Source organism: Dermacentor silvarum, chromosome 6 (genome assembly GCF_013339745.2).
Source record: "Dermacentor silvarum isolate Dsil-2018 chromosome 6, BIME_Dsil_1.4, whole genome shotgun sequence".
Lineage (NCBI taxonomy): Eukaryota > Metazoa > Arthropoda > Arachnida > Ixodida > Ixodidae > Dermacentor > Dermacentor silvarum.
In genome coordinates this window covers 46,125,469-46,150,318 of record NC_051159.1, presented here as the reverse complement: position 1 = coordinate 46,150,318, position 24,850 = coordinate 46,125,469, and the positions used below count along the sequence as shown (strand labels likewise).

The 24,850-nt window shown below is 43.0% G+C and overlaps 1 protein-coding gene across 1 annotated transcript in view; it reads right to left on the bottom strand.

Moving 5' to 3' along the window:
• The window catches only part of LOC119456637 (nephrin), a 334,910-nt gene that overhangs the window by 43,554 nt on the left and 266,506 nt on the right, over positions 1-24,850 (bottom strand). The window contains exons 7-10 of the mRNA XM_037718464.2: positions 12,060-12,215; positions 9,976-10,068; positions 6,760-6,945; positions 4,024-4,137 (exon numbers count right to left, since the gene is read on the bottom strand). Coding sequence (XP_037574392.1) covers positions 4,024-4,137; positions 6,760-6,945; positions 9,976-10,068; positions 12,060-12,215 — 549 coding nt within the window. The remainder of the gene's footprint in view (positions 1-4,023; positions 4,138-6,759; positions 6,946-9,975; positions 10,069-12,059; positions 12,216-24,850) is intronic.

Genomic DNA, 24,850 nt, shown 5'->3' with positions numbered 1-24,850 from the left:
ATTTTCCAAATGAGCCGCATAGTGGATTTAATTATGCGTTCGATTAACTTTGCAGGAGACGCTTGTTAGTAATATCGGTCAATAATTATGAAAACTTTGATCACTGGATATAAAGACTGGTACTGTTTACCAATCTTCAATCATGTAGTATTTCCCCTGTTGCGAATGATCGTAGAAATATGCCAGAAAATATTAGAAAAGATGAATTAACCGTGTTCTTAAGAGGAAGCTTTAGCTCGGGGGCTTCGATATAAATACATAGGCAATAGGAAATCGTTTTTCTCGGCAACCAATGCTCGAAACTTGATCAGGTTGGTTGGTTTTAAACAAAAAAGTTGAAATGTGTAGTTACTGCGGGTAGAAAATTTTTGATTTACGACATAATTTTTTAAAACTTGGTTGAAAATGCAAATTTTCAGAAAACGAAACTGTCAGATTTACAACTGTGTAACTCAGCAATAAAAAATGATATCGCAATTCTGTAGATTGCATCGCATAGTACTTTTAGAGAGGAAAAAATTGATGTATTATACGTGGCTCTCAAATAGGGTAGTAATATGTGAGTAGGCCTTTTGCAATGCCCTTGTCAATAATGTAACAAATCTTGTTTCAGAGCTACTAATTTGTAAACGACGTACTTCCATTTTTTCAAACTAACCAATTTTTGAAAATTCATCAAAACTCCAGGCCAAATAAAATTTCCCCTTCAACAGCCACTAGAATATCACTTTCTCCCTCAAATACAACAAATTTCAATAAACACGGCCCGGTGGTTATCCCAAAAGCGTTTCTGCGTTTTACGTGCATTTGAATACGCGGCATTGGAGTTGGGCCCAAGCTAAAGCTTTCTCTTCAGAAATTTTGCGGTAATGCTGTAAAACCTGAAGAGGTCGATATTTTTAGGTTTTTACTCAGTAGTTCAATGCCTTCTGTGGTGATTTCAATTAGGCTCATAAACCGGTACTCTACTTTTGTTGTTAGTGGTATGTATTCTATTTCTTACTACATACTGATGTGAAATAAGTAGTGAACAGAGATGGAAGTTGTTCCGGGGGTACAGAAGGGTCGTTGACGTTTCAAAGTGAAATGTGGACTGGGGTGGGAGAAGGAGAGATGATTTTGCAAACCTTTCTTGGCTGATAACTTAGGAGAGACTGAATATCGTCTGAATACAATTTATGTTTTTTTTTCTTGTGGATAATATTGCAATACTGTTTCTCGGAAGATTTCTGGGTGGCCCATAAAGCTGGTGTACCCAGTCGTTTGGCCACTCTAAATATTATCTTATCTGATATTGCTCGGAGAGACCTATTGAGCCAAGGTTTCGTTATGCTTGGAACGAAATGATATTCGGGGTGTGTATTGGAGCTGTAGTTCCATGAGCTTTTCTTTAAGTAAGGTCCAATTATTATTAACCCATCTTGGAGAGAAGCTGGAAGGGAATGAACTACAAAAGTATCTAACCAATGGTTTATAAGATTAAAGTCAGTTTTGTTGTGATTTAGTATTTGTAGAGTTCCCGAAGCCGAGCCGATATTTCCGGCACACTATGCCAGTGGAGAACAAATCATGAGGAACTGTTTCAGTATTAATCCCACAAACGATATAACATGATGCCACAAAACAAGCGCACCCATTTTCACGAGTATGTACGCAATAAATGTAAGCGACATGGCGGGTACGAATTTCACGCGATTTTTCACTGCATAGCAACAGATATACGTATGCGAGAAGTATTTCATTTCTTTTTGTTTCTAGGCTGCTTGTTCACTCTCGGGACGAGCGAAATGAAAGCACTAAATAAATGCCAGGTACAATTTGCCACGGAGAGAGCTTTCACGACACACGTTGATGTTGGAAAAATAAACAAAACGTCGAATGGGACACGCGGTGTCCTAGCTTTGAATATTATCTAGAAATTTCTTTTAGTACTCTTCAGATCAACGACACAACATGATGGCACCAAACATGTGCACCAGTTATCGCGAACTTCACGTGAATTGAAAGTATTAATGTAACCTCATCGAAGCGCAAACTCGTAGCAGCCGCCTAGAGGTGCTAGGCGCTCGAGAATACTTTTCCCCGGACAGCTTGTTTACTCTCACGACGGGTGAGTTGAAAACAGATAAAGAATGCCAGAACCAAGTGGCACGTAGGCTGACACAACACATCGAGGAACTAGTAAAAAGCATTGAAAACAAAAGTGCTAGTTTACTGGCTCTTCTGTTTTCGTTTGAACTGAGACAAAAAAGTAACACCCGTCAATGTATTGAGGACCTTTTCCACTGAATGCATTTGCATGCGCCATAGCTTCTGGCACGCCATGCTGGAGGGGGCAAATTTAAGCAGGTACCTATTTCGGTACTGATAACTTGGGGAATAAATATGCAGGCAGAGAACAAGGGGCACCAATTGCCCTGAACAGCTCATGAATAAGAAAGAACCGAACTGCCCGAAGCGCATTTCACGCGACTTTCTACCCCGCGTGAAACGATAAGAGGCGAGCGAGAAAAACTTTTTCTCCGTGTGTGTTGTTTACTGTCTTGACATGCAAGATTAGAGCAAATAAGAAATACCAGAATGTGCTCGACACAGAGAGTATTTACAACGCAATTGAAGGTAACATTCAAATGGCGATTTTGAGATTGATGTTAGTGAAAGGGACGAATGCACACAGGCACTCAAATACGGAATGAAAAAGACACAAGGAATGACCAGCCGCGGTAGTCCCGTGGCTACGACGTGGCGCTGCTGAGCTCGAGGTGTCGGGTTCGAGCCAGGCTGGGGCGGCTGCATTTCGAAGGGGACACAAGAACGCCCGTGTACTTAAACTTAGGGGTACGGTAAGGAATCTCATGTGGTGAAAATTAGTTCAGAGTCATCCACTATACAGCGTGCCTCATAATGAGATGGTGATAAGACCACGTAATGTTCCCGAATTTATTTCTTCATTTTAACTATATACAAACACCAACGACGACTATTAACTGAAAGGTCTCACAGTGGTGGCATGTAAGAAAGACACAAAACGTTTCCACGCATGTTGAAGGGAACGCAGTGTCAACTCGTCAATCATGAAGACGTGTGCACAGTCGCGGAAGATAACTGTTTAGAGATAACTGAGGGCTGATTTACGTACGTGCAACAGCTATTAATAATACGCCACGCCTCGACCATAGGTGTAAGGCGCACTTCTTTATCATTATTTCTATAATGCCTCTTTAATGCCTCTGGCCCTGAGGGTAATAATAAATAATAATAATAAATAATAATACAAAACAACACTGTGTGCCCGCCTGTCCTTGATTGCCATGAATTTGTACCAACTTGCGTAATGTTGTTCTAAGATAATTTTACCATACCCTCTGCGTTCGCTTGGGTAAGACTAAGTTTGAAGACGTAGCAGTAAAGCAAGACGCAAATATTTTCAATTTATTAACGAATATTATAGTTGGCAACTCACAGTGCCAATGACGAGCAGTTAGTAAGGAACCGCTGACATCTTGCAGATCGGGCAATCTGACGTGCAGGCAGCAAGCAAGCGCACCAATTACTTCGAACATCTTACGAAATGAAACTAAATGACCTCACCGATACGCATTTCGCGTGAGTTTCTGCGATTCAGGAGCCGCTGCGGACGTGAGAGAAAGACTGCACCTCCAAGGTATACTGTTCTCTTAGCGAAAACCTGGATCAAAACTCAACAGAAAACGCTACAAAAAGCACTCAGCACGTTGAGAACCTTCGCGAGACATTCGGCTGCCGGTCAAACAAAGTAACATGAAAAGTGGCCTTTTACTTGGTCGCGTACTTTTAGAGCGACGTGGTGCAAGTCGCTTTCTCTTTCCATCAAACTATAACCAAAGTTCAGTTGCAAGACAAGAGAGGAATCGTGGATCGAGGAAAGGGCAAAGAAAATGCACATCGTGCTCCGTAGAGGCGTATGTTTTCTTTGGCGTGCTCGGGAAACGTAAAACCCCGAGGCGTGCGCACTTTTCGAGTGACGGGTGGTTTGAGACTCGCCTCGAAATATGGCATGGGAGAGGTCACGTTTCCACGGAATCGGCCGCCGCTGTCGTGGATCTCGAGGACGAAATGTTGAGGAAGGCCCCCGTGGTGGCCCTCGATACAGCGGACCTGAAAATGAAACAACAAAGTAAAGATCGGGTGGGCCGGGGTGTTGTTATGGTATGGCACCGCGCCGCGTCGTAACGACGGCCGTTGCAGTTTATCTTTCGCTACAACGCGATCTATGCGGGGACGAGCTAGAAAAGGAAAGCGCGTGCCGTGTGGGCGCACTGCGGCATTTCGTTTTCCCAGTTTCTTTATTTCGCGGTTCATGCTGTTATCATAACCATTCAAGTTAAGCGCACTGCATTGCGAAAACATATGGCCGAAATTTCTTGGACGAATCCAGCTAAGCTTAAAACAGCAAGTGGTACCATAGAACATTAAGCGCCTTAAAAATCACTTTAGGACATTTAAGCATACAGAGAGAGAAAGAGAAATGAAAGATAGGAGGCGGGGATGTTAACCGGAAAAGCGTCTGGTTGGCTACCCTACGCTGGGAAAGGGATAAGTGGAATAGAAGGAAGAGAGAGGAAAGCGTTGAATGCGTCCATGTCCGCGGACAGCCCAACGCAGTTGAAGGCGCTCGTAAACCCAGGCGTTTTCAAAGAGCACAAAATTGCTTTCAATGCCTTGTGGATGGATGATTGGTGGAGACGGTGTTCTAGTAATGTGTGTACGCTCATTGGACGATCATCTAGTTGCCTTAACGCATAGGACATTGATTCTCTTTTTACATCAAATTGGGAACAGTGGCACAATAGGTGGTCTGTGCTCTCCACCCTTACGCGGGTAATAGCGGGCACCTTCAATGTGGTGGGCGGCTTGAAAGAATTTTGCTTAGCGCGTGTGAATGAGCTATAGCCACATGTGTTCTTTCTCTCATTTCTTCCACTCGCCTACCTCCTCCCCAGGCGTAGGGTAGCAAACCGGACAAAGCCTAGTTAACCTCGCTGCCTTTCTCAATTTTCTCTCTCTCTCTCTCTCTCTCTATGTTCTCGTCGCAGCTGCAGACACCACATGTCGGATTTTCAGCTATTCCAAAACGTGCTGATCAACCAAGAAGAATGTGCAAGAGAATCAGAAATAATGCAGTTGAATCAGAAGTGCACGAAACGTTTGAAGTGTCAAATTTGTAAGCTGCACATAACACATAACCTGAAGAGAAATGTCCGGTATATAGCATCACGAGAAGACAGGAGTCAGTTGGTTATATTTTCTCGTTTTACTCATATAACACGAGCACAGCAATGTAATTGTTCCGGAAAGCTTACGCCACGCTCGTGCACACAGAATGAAATGAAAATTGTATTTAAAATTATCATTTATTTAATTCAAAAATGCACATCAAGGCCCTCAGGTCAGAATAAATCATCAATAGAGAGGGGTGGAATGTGCGGACATTCACACAATTTATCATAATAAGAAGTCATTCACGACTAAATCGTGTTACCTGATCCATAAAATTAGATTTTTATTCCCGCTTGACGTTCACAGTACAAATTAACACTTAACTACACAAAGCCCATACACCATTTCACGCAAGAATAGAAAAATAAAGATGAGTTACTCAGCTTTTAAGACATATAAATAAACTGCATTATTCTTAGTATTAGCATTAGGATAGTATAGGAAGTACTGTTTTCAGTACATGGTTTGTTGAACTATCGTAACCGAGAGAGATACAAAGGCTTATTATCATAGAAAATATGAGAGGTCGACCTGAAATACTATGTTCTAGCCTCTCACACAACTTTGGTAAAAAGAGACGTTCAAAGCGAAGGAGATGGTGATATGAAAAGAAAAGGTATGAGTAAAACAAAATTTATTATTAACTAAGCAATTATTACAATCGTGTATTCACTTCGGTGTCTCTCAAAAAACAAACGATGGCCTTCATGGCCAGACACATAGGAGTACTTTGGCCATGAGCCTTTAGGCGACGTAAACTTCCCTTCAGTGTACCAGAAACGCTAGTTGAATTTTGCGTTAAGTCTCCCACGATTAACTAATCATTTTGAGATGTGAAAGTCGCGGCGTATCGGAAATGAAACGCTAATCTACCTGGAGCAACCCAATCCGAACAGGTGCTCCAAAAGATCACTCGCCATCCCGGCCATGCGAAAGTGGGTGTCCAACGAAGCTGTGAAACACCACCCCTACGACGTCTGAGGGGGGGGGGGGGGGGGGGGGGTACCCTTTATAATTATGAAATCATTATATGGCCCATGAATCGACAACTCCGGCGTTAACATCCGTTGGTACCAAAACCAATGTGACCAAGCGGTGACGTCACGTTTGACATGATGACGAAACATGCTTGGGTTATCACCTGAAATGACGCGTGATGACGACATCACACGAAAGGTCGCGTGATTACATCACGACAAACGTTACGTTACGTGATAAGGGCATCGTAACGTGACGTTATCGCCTAGCTGATGACGTAATATATTAACGTCATCACCTCAAACATGACCTCACGCGATGACGTCTGCGTCAAGTGACGATGTCATCTGATGAAGTCATGTGATGCCTCTTGGAAAAGCAAAGGTGTGTGAACAAAGGTCGCGCATGCGCGCACGGAATCTACCGACATTCTAGAGGCTAACAGCTTCACTGTAAAATGCCTGCGCTGAGTTAGGCATCCTGACCGAGACGTACAGAGAGAGTGACAGCCAAAATACAGACCTGGAACGCCTCCTCAGTCTGGTTTGCGAGTGCGCAGAGACCGGGCGGCTCAGGTGGGCCGGCTGGCACGACGCTGAACAGGCAGGGCCTCCGCTGGGGTCCCACGGAGTTGCGCGCCTCGCAGCTCAGCGCCCCGTAGTCAGCCTCCGAACGAGCGATGAACGTCGCCACCGAACGCGTGGCACCCTGCGACCAGCCACACGCTCAGGTATCTCACATGTTACAAGGAGGCGTGAACTCAGCAACTTGCATTCAATGCAATGTTTTATTTTACATCAATAATATGATGTGAGGCACACAGACAAAAAGCCTCAAATAATTCGACTTGACCGGAGTTTGCACACCATTACATGGCATACACTTTCCGTAGGCACTAACATATACATTTAGGAAAGCACAAGAGAAACAAAATGGAAAGAATGACACAAGTACACGGTGACCACAAGAACTGAAAAACAAATACAGGTGCACAGTTACGAAATATACTTTGTGAGAAGTTACGTAGCACTGTAAGCTACGTCACTCACGGAGCCTGACTTTGCAGGCTATATAGCAATCCTTCGAACTGCCTGCCCATTTGTTCTAAAAGCACCAATTGTGCGTTTAATATACCACCCTTATTAACGTGGAAGGTAATGGCACATACTGGCGATCTTTATGAATACTATTATGCGAACAATGTTTGAAATTCGTTGTGAAAACTGCTGTTCGTCATTCTAAAACTATTTGAAAAGTATCGGATATTTGACTTGATATCACAACGTTCTGTCTCTATTCTATTTGTAGTCTATTCGATCCATAAACTCCTAGCAAAACCCATTCCACGATGGACTTTCTCAAGCTATTAAATATGCCGATGACACTGCATTTCTTTTCACAGGGAATAATTTAGAGAAACTACAATGTAAAATTAATGAAGAACTCAGCGAAGTACCACAATGGTTTATAATTATTCGGCTAACTCTTAGTACCCAGAAAATAAAGCGCACCGTGTTTCACTCACGAAGAAAGAACATAAATGATGACCACGTTGCATTAACTATTAACAAAAATGAATCTGCTCAGGGTGTCGTTTTGCAAGTATCTTGCTGTTCTGTTTGAGTCTGATATGCACTGGCAACAACAAATTAATAGTGCCTGCTCCAAGTTAGCCTATGGCTGTCATGTATTCTTATTGGCTAGAGAGTGTGCTGGACTTCCGATTTTATGCGTTCTGCATTTCTCATTTCTTCACAGTCAGTTATGCTATTGACTGGAGACGTGGGGCAGAACTTACAAAACATACTTTGACCCTGTTTCTTGCCTACAAAAACGTGCTATTCTTAGAATAACTTACTCAAAACGTACTGACTCCAGATTACCACTCTTTCAGAAGCTGCGCATATTATCCGTAAACTGCATATAAATTGAAAGTAGCTGAAGTAGTAAATACATTAATAAGGTCTAATAACCCACCGCCTCTTATTATATATAGATTACCAACGAAACAAACAAGAGCCGCTACTAACAATATATTTAGCTTCCCATCGTGTCATAACATATACAGCCAGAGGCTTATAGAATATAATGGTACCCACGTGTGGAATGAAGTTCCAAACGAAGTAAAGGAAAGGATAACTTATTGGCATCTTTCAAACATATTTTCCTGATCTCTGTGGAATTATTGGAATGAACAAGCGTGTAACTAAATTTGGTCGAATACATTGGTCGAATATACCACATATATATAACCCTAAGGTTGCCAATTTTGTTGTGCGTTACAGAAGTGCGTCGTGATTGTGCCCTGGTCCTAATAAAGTCTGCCAATATTATTGCACTTGTTTAGGATTCGGACCCATCACTAGCCCTGCAGGCTGTGGGTCCGACCAACTGCGCGTGTACTGGCTTGGAGAATAATGAAGAGTATTTTTCTGAAGAAAAGAAAAATGTTGACGTTAATGCGATCAGCATTGAAGTAATGCAGCGACACACCATACTGCCACCGCCGAAGTGCGTCAGTCGCGTATGCAGGCCGTATCCTCTCTGGCGTTTCTCACTAGACACTCTGCGCTATCGGCCGGGACCACCACGAAGCCATTCATGGCACGTGTATGATTATGTGTATTGAGACGAGATTCTCTGAACATATCACGCGTGCTCGATTCCACCTTGTACACCAAAAAGCCTAAAGGGTTATTTTGTCATGTAATAGCGGCAAATGCCCACTGGCACACACCTAGCGACCCAAGTTGGCGTCAAAGAGGTTCATTGCGAAGCGGTAAATAACCGGCGTCACATACTCAGTTATCTGAGTTGGTCCGACGGTTGCTTTTGAATACGGTTCCCTGAGCACATTAGCCCGGTGTTTTAACAATTAGACCATGCAGTATAGCGAGTCACCCAAGATGGCAGGAAAACGATTAGGGACATAAAAGCACTCCTGGAAGATTAGTGAAGTGCCCTAAGAATGTTAATCGCATTAATACTGAGACACCCCTTTTAATGTGCGAGTCGACTCACCAGTGTGCAAGAATGGGGACTCCACGTTTATTTTCGCGAGCGCATGTCTCTATACTCGTACGGTTGTGCCGACTTCGGAGATACGCTTCGGTCGTTTCCGACAGACGCCATGCACGATGCCGAATGTGTTGTTGTTAATTGTGGCTGTTTATTAACTTAAATAAAGGAACGTTTCGCCACTAAATATCATTTTATCCTATCGGAAAATTGTGGCTGCAAATAATTCTGTAAATACGAGAAACATATGCATAGAAGAATCTCACAAATACATCTTGGATTCGTTAAAACTGTTGACACGGAAGCCCTATTAGCAATACTATTACTACGACCATTACACTGCAGTATAAATGTATACTTATTCTGTACGGCAGCACATTAGGTGCAACAAGTGTGAGCATCTCGATGCTTTAGATTGTCGTAAAACTTAGCGAGATGGCAGCCGCTTCACCTGAGATCCGTCGTGAGAATTTTCGCTCTCGAAACAGTACATTAGAAACGTTGTCGCAACTACCTTTTTTTTTCTCTCGTTTTTTATTTGTATCTTTCCAGAAATTTATGCGGTTAACCAGTGGCATTTTTGTGAAGGCATACTTTTTTCGGCAGGCTACACAATCTTTGCCACTGTTCTTATCTTCCTTATCTTGCACCCACTTATATTTGAATACGGTTTACCGACTGCTATGTCGCAACAAAGCTTTTAGTTTCTAACAACCATACCTGCATGCTGTGTGGTATCGCGGTCTCCATGGAATGGTTTAGATGCCAGTGGAAGGTGACTTCCGGAGGATCCGCGTCCACGTCACATGTCACCTGTGCAGAAGGAGTCGTATAGTTGTGCGTTTAAGTATGTGTAATATAAAGACACTACTGAATAGTTCGAACCGGTCTAAGCATAATTATAGAAATCTATTAATGTAGTCAATAGGTGTTAAGAAATATTCTACCGCCTGAAATGGAAAATATTTCCCAACTTTGTTCACGTTGTAAACACGCTTTCGGCCACTATTTCTATGACTCCTTATTTTGAATTTTTATACGGAGGATATATTAGTGCAATAGTTTGTTTAGCATAATGTTTGTATGCACTTGTGCATAGAAATGAGCCTGAGGGGCAGGCAAGCTCAGAGAATTATAAAGGCATGATTGCAATAATGAACTTATGTGTATTTATGATATTTACGGTATTTTTGTGGACAGGCCTTAAAGACACGGCGCAGAAAATTGGGCGGAGAATACAATGAGTCTGAATGTACGCAATATACCACAACCTGCCCAGGGCTCATTGTTTCGGCAAGTTACCTAACACATTCTAATATATTGCACACTTTTTAGCACACTTCTTCCCCAGACCACAGAAATTAGGATTGCCACGGGCATCTGCGGGAGCCACACAATTCTTTCTTGACAGATAATTAGCCGAAACAGAGTTTAAGCAAAGGGCGACGACAAATGCAGCTGTAAAATTGACATGCTACTACCTAAGGCGTTTTCTTCAAAGCTCACGCATATATTACTGGCCTGTAACACCACGAACATGGCCGAACGAAGATAGACAAATAATAAGGATACTAAACCTGTCCCGAAAATGTTGTGCCGAATATACTATTTTTTTCAGTTGAACTACTCAAGAAGCTTAGTTGGGTTATAATAAACAGAGGATTCGAAATCAACTGATAATTTTTACTAACCAAGCTTCGTAGCAACGGCATCGGAATTAGGACCATAATTGCTGCTATGATCAAGTTTATTAGTTTATAAACGTTTATTAGTTAATTGTGTGACTAATTACTTTAGGGAGCATATTACAATGGCATAAATAATTTTAAGGATCCCTCAAAGTGCTTACCCTTGCTCGAAATATTATGTCCAGCACCACGTTCGTAAAAAAATGGACTGAATGATCACTAGGTACGCACATAAGAGATACCACAAAGTACTGCTCAAATTTGCACTGAACACAGGTCTCACCTCATACATACCACACATTACAGCTTAAGGCAAGTCCTCGAGGCAAACAAAAAAAAAATGCCCCGTAATATCTATTGCTGTCTCAGTAAAGTTTTCCAGTGATTAACTTTATACACAGCCGAGTCATAGTACCTGGGGTAGCCATTCATTTCGTTGCCAATTTTGAGTTCATATTTCTGAAAACTGTCGCAAGGCACACACTGTCTAGTAGAAGGTTATGGTTTTGGTTTCAAACCACTCATTACAGAATGCTACAATTCATAAAATTTCGTTCATTATTGGGCACATTGCCGAATATCGCGTTAAGTTTGATGCCCGCTACTGCTATGGCAATTCAGCTCAGCTGAAATGCGGTAGGCAGAAGAAGGTTTGTAAAAAGCGAAATTCATAAAAATTTCATGAAAGTGAACAAACATCAACTCAAGTGCTATGCTTGGGCGGTCTCAATTATAAAGTTGTCCAGAATCCTCTTGTATTCGGAATTTTACTAGCCAGACCGCTGATGAAGAAGATGGTTCAGAACGCGTAAACGACGCTAAAGAAAGTTCACCATGTTTTGAGGCAACAACAACAACAAGTTCACCTGCCAACGCCTTCCTGATGACAAATTTAAAAGAAAGCAACGTCCAGGGCAAATACCGTTTCATAAACTAGTGGCTAGTAGTAAGCCGTGCGTTCGAGCCATTCAAGGCAGTTGACATACCAGCGCCTCCCGGAATCTCTTCCCTACACCTTTATAGTTTTTTTATTCTGAGGCAGTCGCAGCAGAAACTCATCGCATAGGAACCCTGCAAGGCTGCGAAGGAAATGCGTATGTGGTATATGCAGCTTGCCTGCAGCGGCTCGTGCCTGGCCGCTCCGTAGATGAGCTTCTGTGACTCGTGGCACACGGGGGCGAACTGGACGCGAAGGAAGAGCGGCTCGCTGCGCGACTGGCCCAGGCTGTTGGCCGCCACGCAGTGGTAGTGACCGCGGGCACTGCGACCCACCTGCGAGAAGAGAGGATAGATTTGCAAAGCTGGAATGCAGGCCTCGGTACATTTTTTAATGCGAAAGCATTACATGGCTCATGAAGCAGCAAATCCGGCGGCGTCCCAGGAGATGGTACAAAAAGTCACGTGGTCACAGCCGATCCACGAGATGCGCGCGCCGCGTGGGCGCTGGGTTCGTTGAAGCGCCACTGGATGGCTCTCACCACCGCGCATCCGCGGCAGCGACGACGCCGGCAGTGCGGGGAAAGAGAAAAAAACCAGAAAGCTCGCCTTCGCGCATATGTGGCCAATCTATACACGCGGTGTTTGACTTTGGCTAAATTTTCAAACTGCGCAAATGCTAGCTGGACAGAACCAATGTAATGTTGTTTGCCGTCGCTTAGAGATACGCGTATTATTTTAACAGCGGAGCTGTTTAAGCTTGGCAAAATTCCGGTGTACAACGCTAAAACTCGTTAAGCAAGGAGCCAAGCCTCTCGCGAGCATAGCGCACGTCATAGCTGCCCCGAGCATGTGTTCAGCAGAGTCATGTGACCGTGCTAATGAAAGCGTGCGCGCGGCGGCGCCCGGGCATTTCTCCGCTCTACCGAGATATGGCTCGACTTAAGCGCACCTTGACGCCGGAAGAAGAGCCTGCCCGACGAGATAAGCGCCTTCAAGCCACGCGGGAAAGGAATCGTCGTCTTGCCGATCCAGCCTACCTCACCAACAAAGCCGCCGATATAGGACGTGGCCGAGCCGATCCGGAATACCGAAAATGCGAGAATCAAACCAAGCGTCAACGCCGCGAAAGCGACCCCGGAGTCCCATAAACTAGTCGGGAAGGAACGTCGCCCAGCTCCGCTGTTTCTTCAGGCTTGGGACCGCTAGTGTCAAGCTGGCCGCATTTTTTTTTTTTTTGCATTCCGCCAGATTACATCATTTGTCTGGATTGATAAACCAACTTCTCAATTATTATTATTATTATTATTATTATTATTATTATTATTATTATTATTATTATTATTATTATTATTATTATTATATTAAAACTCTCAATGTCCATTAAAACTGTAGAGCAACATGAAAAACTCCCGATACAGCTTTCTGTTACTCAATACGTGCTACATGAAGTTGTTCCGAGCGTGAAAGAAGGCCGCGAATACATGCAAAGTGCATCGAACGGCCAGTCGCACGGCTATTTTGCGTGTATTCGCGGGTTTCTGTGAATTCTGTGAATTCTATGAATTTACTGGAAATTCAAGGGCAATCTTGTCAAAGATTACAAGTGCTAGATTTTAGCAGCGGCGACTGCAATTCGGATGCTTGTCCCTTGCATGCATTTGTGTAGCCTAACAAGAATTTCGAACAGCCCAGTATTCGAGATTCAAACGTAGGTGCACGCTTAGCAGGCTTCTTACAAACGCTGTTTCCCATGTCCCATTGGTCTCCGGTCGACGGTAAAAAGTAATGTTAGGACAGGATTGCTAGGAAAAAGTCAACGCTGCAGCTGCATGCATAACGCAGTGCTGAGGTTTATCTCGGACGAGGTCCTCGGGAAATCTGATGATGATGATGATGATTGAATGTCCTCCCCTTTGAAACGGCGGGGGGGGGGGGGGGGGGGCTGTGACCAATAGTCACATCGCCTTGTGATTTATTCAGGTATCCTATGCATGTTTTCATCTAGCCCATTTGGATCATCATCATTATAATCAGCCAATATTCTAACTTGCGCCTACAAATTTCCTAACTTTATCACCCCACTTAGTTTCCTGCCGTCCTTGACTGCGCTTTCCTTCTCCTGGTATCCATTTTGTATCTCTGATGGTCCACCGGTTATCCATCCTACGCATTACGCGGCCTGCCCAGCTCCATGTTTTCTCTTAATCTCAATTAGAATATCGGTTATCCCCGTTTTCTCTCTGATCCACAGCGCTCTCTTCCTATCTCTTAACGTTAGGCCTAACATTTTTCGTTCCATCTCTCTTTGTGCGGTCTTTAACTTGTTCTCGAGCTTCTTCGTTAACGTCCAAATTTCTGCCCCATATATTCGCAGCGGTAAAATGCCATGATTCTTCACTTTTCAACGACAGTGGTAAGCTCCCAGTCAGGATTTGGCAATGCCTGCCGTATGCACTCCAGCCAAATTTTATTCTTCTATAAATTTCTTGTTCCCTTGCAAGCATATTGAACATTATCTTTGTCTTCTGCATATTCATCTTCAACGCCACTCTTAAACTTCCTCGGTTAAGATCCTCAATCATTTGTTCTAATTTATCCCCGTGGTTGCCGAATAGGATAATGTCATTTGGAAACCAAAGATTGCTTGGATAATCGCCGTTGATCCTCGCTCATAAGCCTTCCCAGCCTAAGAGCTTGAATACTTGTTCTACGCATGCAGTGAATAGCATTGGAGAGATTGTCTCCTTGCCTGACCCCTTTCTTGATAGGTAACTTTCTACTTTTCTTGTGGAGAACCAAGGTATCTGTGGAATCTTTGTAGATATTTTCCAAGATATTCTCATATGCCTCCTATACTCCCTGATTACGCAATGCCTCTATGACTGCTGGTATCTCTACTGAATCAAATGTATTTTCATAATCTATGAAAGCCACATAGAGAGGTTGATTGTTCTCCGCAGATTTATTGATTACCTGATTAATGACATGGATATTATCCATCGTAGGATATCCCTTCCTGAAGCGAGCCTGTTCTCATGGTTGGCTGAAGTCAAATGTTGCCCTGATTCTATTGCAAATTATCTTGGTGAATATTTTATACAATACTTAAAGCAAGCTGATGGGTCTGTAAGTCTTCAATTCTTTAACGTCTCCCTTCTTATAGATGAGTATAATGTTGGCGTTCTTCCAGCTCTCTGGTACACTTGAACTTGTGAGACATTACGCATAAAGGGCCGCAAGCTTTTCAAGCATAATATCTCCTCCATCTCTGATTAAATCTACTCTTGTTCCATCTTCTATAGCAGTTTTTCCCCTGGTCATGTCTTTCAAGGCCCTTCTAACTTCATCGCTAGTTATAGAAGGAACCTCTGTATCCGGTTCATCACTATTTCGAATGAATGAAGCTTGGCTGCTCTGGGCACTGTATAGGTCAGTATAGAATTCTTCCGCTGCTTTTACTATGTCATCGAAATTGCTGATGATATTACCATGCTTATCTTTCAGTGCATACATCTTGCCTTGTCCTATGCCTAATTTTCTTCTCACTGATTTCATGCTGCGTCCATATTTTACTGCTTCCGCAATATTTTCCACTTGATAATTTCAAATATCCCACCAAACATCAGTCACAAAGGAATACTTGAAGGGCTGGAGGAAACTAACTGTGTACAGAGGATATTTCAATATGTCCAGAGTTTCCTTAATCAGATAACTGCAATAATCAAGATGGGGGATTATGAATCCGACACCATTCGGCAACCAAACAAAGGAACACTACAAGAGGCGGTAATTTCACCCACACTTTTCAACGTTGTCATGATAGGCCTTGCAAAGCAACTGAATGAAATCGCCGGTCTACAACATACGATATATGCCGACGACATAACCGCATGGACAACTACAGGTAGCCTAGCGGAGAAAGAAGATAGACTACAACAGGCAGCTAGCACCATAGAAGGGTACACGAGACTACGGGGACTCCAGTGCTCAGCGGAAAAGTCCGAATTTATCCGGTTTACAAAGAGAAAATCACTAAGGACGGACCCGAGTCTAAAGCTGCAAGTCAAGCTAGAAGGAAAAATCATTCAAGAGAAAGATACCCTAACAATACTTGGTATGTGGCTGCAAGCTAATCAGAGATGCCTGCACACACTAAATACCCTCAAATCAGCAGTGCAACAGATCTCACGCATGATCGCCCGTATAACAAACAATCGTACGGGGATGCGAGAACAAGATACCCTCCGATTGGTAAGAAGTCTCGTCGTCAGTCGCATCACATACTCACTCCCCTATCATAATATGAACAGGGAAGAGAAAGAAAAAGCTAACCAAGTAATAAGAATGGCCTACAAGACTGCTCTAAGATTACCTCAGAATACTTCAAACGACAAGCTAATGGCGCTTGGTCTACACAACACGATGGAAGAATTTACCGAGGCACAGCTACGAACACAAGAAAATCGCCTGCTACAGACTCCAACAGGCACAGAAGTCTTAAGCAAGTTAGGGCGTGATGCACTAATACAAAAACCCCAAGAAACTCATGAGATACCCAGCGAACTTAGAGAATGGTACACGGTATCCCCCATACCAAATAACATGGATCCTACCCTGCATGCTGGGAGAAGAACGGCTAGGGCACAATACATAGAAAAAATGACAAAATACATGAATACGGCAAGATTCACTGACGCCGCGCCTTATCAGACAGATGCAAGGAAGGCGGTGGCAGTGGTCACAGACGTAGAGGGATAGTTACCGCCTCCGCTTCAATAGATCGCGCTTCTACAACAGCAGCAGAAGAGGTTGCAATTGCGCTCGCAATAAAAGAGGGCTGGACGCGAAACGCTCCATTAACGATAATCACAGACTCACAGAAAGCTTGCAGAAACTATCTAAGGGGCAAAGTTGGAGCACAGGCGCTCCGAATACTTGTCGGGAGTGGAGGGGACCCCACGGTTCAATACATCCAAACTGTGACCTGGGCACCGGGGCACGAGGGCGTCACCGGGAACCTGCATGCGGACGAGGCGGCTCGAGGCTTTACAAATCACCGTGCCGCCCCAGACTCGGCAATAGAGGACCCTACACCCCTAGACCCTTGCTTTGCAACAATTCTGAAATACTTCAGCGAAAATGGAAAGATCTATCCACCCCCGCACGGTAAACTAAGCGCTGCGGAGGCAACCGTGTTGCGAAGATTACAGACGAACACCTACATCAATTTGCACACACTCCACCTGATCTACCCCATGGCATACAGAGACATATGCCCGTGGTGTGGAGCAACACCAACACTCTTTCACATCACGTGGGAGTGTGCAGAACACGGAGAGAACACGAAGCAAACGGCACGTGGAACGAATGGGAGGCGCTGCTGTCTAGCCCGGCCCTGGAAGATCAGCTACGACTGATCCAACGAGCTGAGCGGATGGCCCGTGCTAGTGGGGCCTTGGAATAGGGGCACCACCCTGCTGGACGAACTTCGTCTTTAACCCCCTACCCCCTCTGTGGACTGGGGTAGGAGCCTGTCCGGTTTCTGATTATAATAAAGTTTTACTACTACTACTACTATCCCTTACTTTCTTCTTATTGATCAGTTTTGACAGTACAGCAAATTCTATCTGATCTCTTCAGCTTGCCGCTTTCATGCATTTTTCTATATATTTCATTAATAGTTCTTCCCTCAATATTTCCCTTGTACCTCTACCTATGACAAAGAGATCAAATAAGGTCGTATCTCTTCCCTGCTTTTTTCCACCAATACTCTAAACGTCTCTTGGTAATCTCGAGTTCTGACTGGTTGATGCTTCCGTCTACTTTAAACCTAAGCGCTTTTGGAAGGTATAACTTACTTACTTCACATTCCATTAGGATGTGCTGAGTGGTCTCCGGATCTTTGCTGCAGCATACACATGCATCATCTAGTTCCGAATATTTGCTCCGGTATGTTTTGGCCCTTAGGCAACCGGCTCGAGCCTCAGATAGCCAGGCACACCCTTTGTTTTATCGTAGAGATTTTCCCTTTGAATTTCTTTCTTATCATTCTTCTAAACATCCCTAGTCCTTTTTGTTTCCATTCTTTGCATCCAGTCCACGTCTCTATTTCTCTCGCTTTCCTTTTGAGGACGCCTGGTTGTATATAGTTACAGTTTGAATCATCCTGTACTTAGTTGCCAACTTTCTTGACCTCTTCCTCCATTCTGTGTCCACGCTTTTCAGATGCATATACTTGTGCACTTTAGCGACCCATTTATTTTCATCTATGTTCCTGAGTCTTTCTTCAAAACTAATTTTCTCTGTAGCTTCTCTGACTTCAAAAGAAGCCCAACCCATGTCACTTTGCACTGTCTCATTTGTGGTTTTAGCAGTAGGCTCCCAAAGCCAACCGGCCTACTGATATTCCGACAAGATATCCGATTTTAAGCATAGAATGGCATTTGCGAAATGTTAGCGCTGGCTACCATTATTCCTTCCAGATTCCACGCACCACCTCATACTTATTGTTGCCCCACAGTGCTCTGTGTTTCATCATTGCTGCATTCCCCTTCCGCTTTATTTTGAGATTATCTTGGTGGGTGCTTGAGTAAGTGTCCTTCGTTTATTTAGAGGCCGAGGTACTTATTTGCTTGACTATCGGTATGGCTTCTTGTTGAATTGACACTACGTAATTACTCGTCTCTTCATTAAAGATCATTATTCCTGATTTTCCTGTGCTAAACTTACGGCCTAGATTTGTCTGATGATGATGATGACGATTTATTGGCATCCCCTTTGAAGCGTGGTGGCGACAAATAGACACCTAGCCTGCTTGATTTAATCAGGTATACTATACATGTTCCTTATCTAGCATTGTTGTATACATCTCATTAATCATTGTTTTTTTTTTCAAAAAATTACCTTGTGTCGCTACCTATGATTTTAAGAGATAAGGTCGTATACATCTTTTCACTGTTTTTTTTTCCACCAGTACTCTAATCGTCTCTTGCTTATCTCTACGGCTGATATGTTGATGTTTCCTTCCACTTTAAACCCAAGCGCTTCTGGGAGTTGCACGTTACCTACGGTTCTCGCTCGGTGGATCCCGTCCCATTCCATTAGGATGTGCTGAGTGGTCCCTGGATCTTTACTGCAGCATACACATGCCTCATCTAGTTCCGAATATGAATTCATCGTAAACCACGCCTTCTAGCGGCGAATATAATTTCGGCTTCTTTCCTTTTTCTTCTTTTTTTTGTTGTTGCTATTACTCTCGCTAACACAAGTTGCAGGATCCTATAACAAGGTTGGTAGTTTACGATTCAGATGATATGCAGTTAAAAATTTCAGATCAAACTAAAAGACATCATGATAGAAATGTCTTAATTGAGCATACACGACATTTCAACATTATTTCAGTGGTTTATTAAATAGAATATTAATAAAGCAACGTAACAAGGATTATTTGAGAAAGTCAGTAAACGAAGTCCAAAATAAGGCTTGCATCGCGTTTCAGACTTACTCCTTGGCAGCTGAGCGTAAATGTACCGGTGAAAAACACGACGAAACATTCAAAGTAAGGGCATGATTATTAAGATTAACGTCGGAGTCTGTTATTGCTATCCGAAGATAATAAGCAGCGAAAAAGTGGTAAATGCTCAAACGTTTCAGTTTGTTATGAGGTGGGGTGTAACCACGTTTCTTTGACAGGCCTCGTGTATTGATTTATTATAAAATGAAGTATAGTATAGCAGAAAATGATCTTAAAATCAGACGCGCCAGAAATTGCGGCCCTGAAACAAATAAGATGTTCGTAAACGCTACAAATATTCGTAGTCATCTATAACATTAAAGTTTCCTTTTTTCTGCACTCGAAACTCACAAAGGCAATAGTGAACATGCTAGGCTTCATTTGAAGAAATCTACAAGTCACTTTAGAGGAATCAAAGAAAAGCAAATGATTAGGTACCTCGGAGTGAGTTGAAAAAATAATATACAGACCAACGGTATGGCACTTTCATAAAACTGCAGTAATCAGAAATATCTGAACTATTCCTAGGCCAACAAATAATCAAAGTACTTTGAAATATTTACAATAATATTCAAGAGAAATTACCTAATCTCGTCCATGTTGGGACCTGAAAGGAAGGAGCTCAAAAGAATTTCGCGTGTAAGGCAAATAATGTGTTCGAGAACACGTGGCTAAACGGCGATGTTTCTCGGCTTTGGTGCGACGCGCTCAGGCTTTTTGTCCCGACAGTATTGCAAAGCTGCGAAGGGAACCTAATGCGGGTACCTAGAAAAAGAAAACGCAGTGTTGAATAAAAGAAATTCTCATGAAGATGTCTAGCCCTGGCACGACCGCCTTTAATTTTCGCTATACTTTACTTAAATCACATATATTTTCCTTTTTGTGCAACCTGGGCCGCCGATTTATAGCGATGACATTTCTAACGATATTCCTTCTTGCGTTTTGCGCACGTCGCTAGTAGACGGTGACCATCAGCCGGCGATATCAGTGCGATCAGCCATCCGTGAATGGTTGATGATAAGAGTGTCATAATCGAGCAGAAGGCATCGCTACAAAACCGCGACCTTGGCGCACCTTGCGGGTTTCCTTATAGCTTATTTCCTTAGTCAGCCATTTGTTTATCAAAGTTTTCTAAGGTCTTCTTTATTGTCGAATATTGCCAAACCTTCAAACCTCCAGACCCCTTTCTGAGCACTTGCTTTTTCTCGCTTTTTAAGATCTTATTGCCATCGTTGCCATCGTTGGTCGACGTCATCGTTAGATTAGACCAACTACTTTGTGCAAATTTGAATCCCTGCCGTAGTGAATGTAGTGAATCATTTTCAGTTTGGCCACTGCAGAGCAGCGGATACGAAAATGGCAGCACTGCAAGCAGCAAAGAAGACGGACGTGAAAACGTGTGCATTGGACGCTGCAAAATCAAGCCAGTAATTTCAGGTCCTATAGCTTGGTGTGCATTTACTGCGACCGATGTTGCAAACGAAGTTTACGCTGTGTTGTCGCGACTCCGTACGGGAAATCAAATGGAATTATTATTGCTGCTGCGGTGCTTCAAGATTGGCTTCAATGGATAGTGGTGCACTGCGCATCGAAGCCCCGTCATGTCCGCACTTTGACCGACGTGCGCGGAAGAGTGACAAGTCAAGCAGGAAACAAACTGTAAAATTTCTCGTGCCAACCGTCTTACGATACGTGTCCGTCATGTTTCCGGTATATCATTATTAGGCACAAATGGATTCTAAGAACCTAGTCAAGGAGCACAAAGCAAATATATTTCAACGATAATCTTTTCTTTTACATGAACAACGTCAACAAAAGAAACTCGACACCAACTAAAATTTGGTGTGGGTGGTTATTAAATTTTCTCTCTCATTTTCTATATGTGCCTTGTGTCAGTGCTTATTCTGTTTACTCTTTCCTTTCCTATACGTGCCTTGGAGATAGAAGCACAGCATGTTGGACGAGTTAGATGCAATTCATCCTGGATAAAAACAGGCTAAACAGAAAAAGGAAACTGAGTCACACAGGGCTATAAATAAAACTAGTCTCCGCTTTCCATTATATATTTATTTATTTTTTCGTGAGATTTTTGTTTACGGGTGTTTGTGGCGTTTCAGCGATAGAATCCGCTGACTATTGTGAGCATAAAAAGCTACTCTGATTGAAATCCGCCAAGGTTCAAACTGAAAGCAGCTTCCTGTTTCCTTACATTTTGAATATAGTCTACATCGTACGATTTCTGCTGGCGCGCTCCATTTCCGGTCTGCTTTTGCCGATTTTTTTCCCGAGACGCAAGGAAAGGATCCTGGTCAAACTTAGTATTGCTTGTAGCATTTAAAATTTATGCCAATTCTTTCATGCTTTCTACGTGCCCAGTATGCATCCCGCTCTTTGCAACATGCAGTAGCACTACCAATCACTCGTCGGTGTTATTGGAATGTTCGCTTAGTCGGGGAAACGCCATCCATTCCCTCGTCTGGTTCCTGATTGAATCGGCGCTGTGACTTACATTGCATAAACATTTTGCACTGGTTCTTTACGTCGTAAACACTGGGAAAGGAATATTGATTGATTCTATATGATAGCTTACTAAAACCCGTCTTATGCTGCTAGATGTAGAACTTAAATCGCCAGCACTGCGTCTGCTGGTGACATTGGTTTGACATTCGTTTGACATTACTATTCTACCTGCTGTGTATTTCACTGTCATAGTTATTGGTTATTACCTCCGACCGTATGGAAAGTTTGGCTGCTGAAGGGACCGCTATCCCTATAGTGGAGACAAAACAAAAATCACTAAACTACATATCAACATCAACAGAAAGGAAATAATGCACAGCTGTCGCAATCGTGCCAAGAAAACGACTTTTTAAACTAGCTTGAGTTAACAAGCTTGAGATAACGTCGCAAACTACACAAATCATGCATGATGCAGCGTGAGGGCGTGACCCGCTGCGAGCATTAGTGTGTCTGCTTATAAGGAGTAATGTTGTTCAGATAAAAAACAATCTTTGTCTGCAATGAAACGTTGAAGTGTTATTAGGAAAAATGAATTGGTTTGATGCACTAACACCCACACACAACATATTATTTTCGGCTCAATCACTGAGTTTTCAAGTACCTCTAGCCCCATGACAAGTGTTCTAACTCAAGAAAAAAGTCTGTATTTTTATTTTATCGCTTCAATGTTTGACTTTTTGCTGAATTCTGCCTGTAAGTTTAGGTTTACATTAAATTACGCTTTCTTATACAACATTTGCGCCTTTTCGTGGGTCGAATTCAAAAGGCGTTTCTCTCATAAGTGCCTTTGGTTGGCCTCATCTGATAATAATATGTCCAGCATCAGGGCTGGGTGGCCTTTGCACTTCCGAAAAAATTTAGCATAACAGCTTTTTCTGAATACGGGCTATGTATCTTTACCATACAACTATTTTTTCTTCTTTTTTTTAGTGCACCATAGCGAATGCACCGTCAATACGTGGGCATTCTCGGAAATGAACGAACGGACGAACAAACGAACGAACGAACGCTGGAGCGAAAAATACATTTTGTCATTGCCGCGGCATCGAAATCAGTTATTTATTCGGCCTTTTCCTTCTATAAAATTTCCTTCTTCGCTTTTTTCCTCATTTGTTGTCTTGATAATACATTCACTTTATATTTTCTTAGTGGCTTGTACCTGAAATTTAACACTACCTCCATCTATGCGGACACGAAGAGCCCTGTGGCCAGACAGACACTTCGAAACTCATTTAGACTGCATTGGCATGCCAGTATCATGATGTTACAGGAACGTGCTTATTGCCCACTAGTCTTCATCCTCAAGGGAAACGGCTATGGTGTGGTTAAGCTATGGAGTTGATAAAGGGAAGGCTCAAATGTGGTTCATGTCCATACGGTTCACTAGAACGTTGTTATGGCAGATAGATGGATAGTTTGGAGAAATACGTGAAATATTTAAAGCATGAAATGAAGTAAAGTAATGCTGCGTGAGCAAACAAAACAGTAAAATGTATTATGATTCATTGCGAACTTAGGATTGAGAATTTAAAGCATCACTGACAATCCTCGCTGGCTGCCCTAGGAAAGTTGAAAGGGACCGTGCGGGTTGCTGGGAAGAAAATGTTGAATAAAGGCTTCCACTTCAAGAGGACCTTTATTCAGTTAATTTCAACCAAGAGTGGACAGAGAAATCAAAATGAAATCACGGAATGCTTGTCTCCGAATTGACTATATAACCTTAGATGAATTAAAATTAGGGGTAACGCGTTCACAAACTGCACAGACTGTCATATGTGGGATGCCGTAGTGGAAGGCTCTGGGTTAACTACCATATCCGCAGCTTTTACCGTACACTTACTTAAACGTAAGCACCCGCGCGTTTTTTTCTTTTTTTTGTATTTCGCCCTCATCAAAACGCAGCCGCCGTAACCGAGAATCCAACCCGCGACCTAACGCCATGGCCAATGATACACCCCTACCCCACCACCACCACTAGACCTTCAACGGGTCTCGAGCTTGGAAATGTGGCACATTCTCGGCCCATGGCAAGGCAAGAGCTGTGCGTTCCGCGCCACTAAAGCGCTGCTGGCGGTCTTGCGGACCATGAACCTTAATGCAGCTTTGTTAAAATCTCTGCAGTGTATTTATATGTGTGTGTGTGTGTGTGACTGTATGTGCTGCAAGTGTTTATTACTACATATATAACAATCATCAGACTTGAAGTGAGCGGTTCGGATAAGAGAGCAAACGGGGATAGCCGATATTCTAATTTACATTAAGAGAAAAGAATGGAGCTGGGTAGGCCATGTAATGCGTAGGATGGATTACCGGTGGACCACTAGAGTTACACAATGGACAGCAAGAGAAGCGAAGCGTAGTCGAGGACAGCAGTAAACTAGGTGGGGGGGGGGGGGGGGGGGATGAAGTTCGGAAATTTGCAGGCGCAAATTAGAGATTCAGCTAGCGCAAGACAGAAGTATTGGAGATCTCAGGGAGAAGCCTTTGTCCAGCAGTGGACATCAATATAGGCTGAAGATGATGATGATATCATAATTATGACCCAGCTCCTGGAGTAGGATGTAAGGCTAACAGCCAGACGAACATCTCCAGCATATCATTAAAGCTTCTTTCTCTCTCTCTCTCCCTACCCCAGATAACTACACTAATTATTCTGCAAGTGTGAATAAACGGGCCTGTTAGGTGCTTTCCCGACTTGACCTTCGCGGCTATTTCCAAAGCATTTAGCCTTTTTGACTTGATAAGGTCAAACATAAGTGTAAGGAAGCGATTTACTTTATGTTTCTTCGCTCCTCATGGTTTTAAGAAAAAGTAGAACAGCTAACCGAGAGACGCCGGCGAAAGCATTGGTCACAACAAATTTAACAGTGAACGTTATTTCTCCTACTTGTTTCTAAAACGAAAATTTTAATAGCAAATTGTTGTAAGTTTTCCT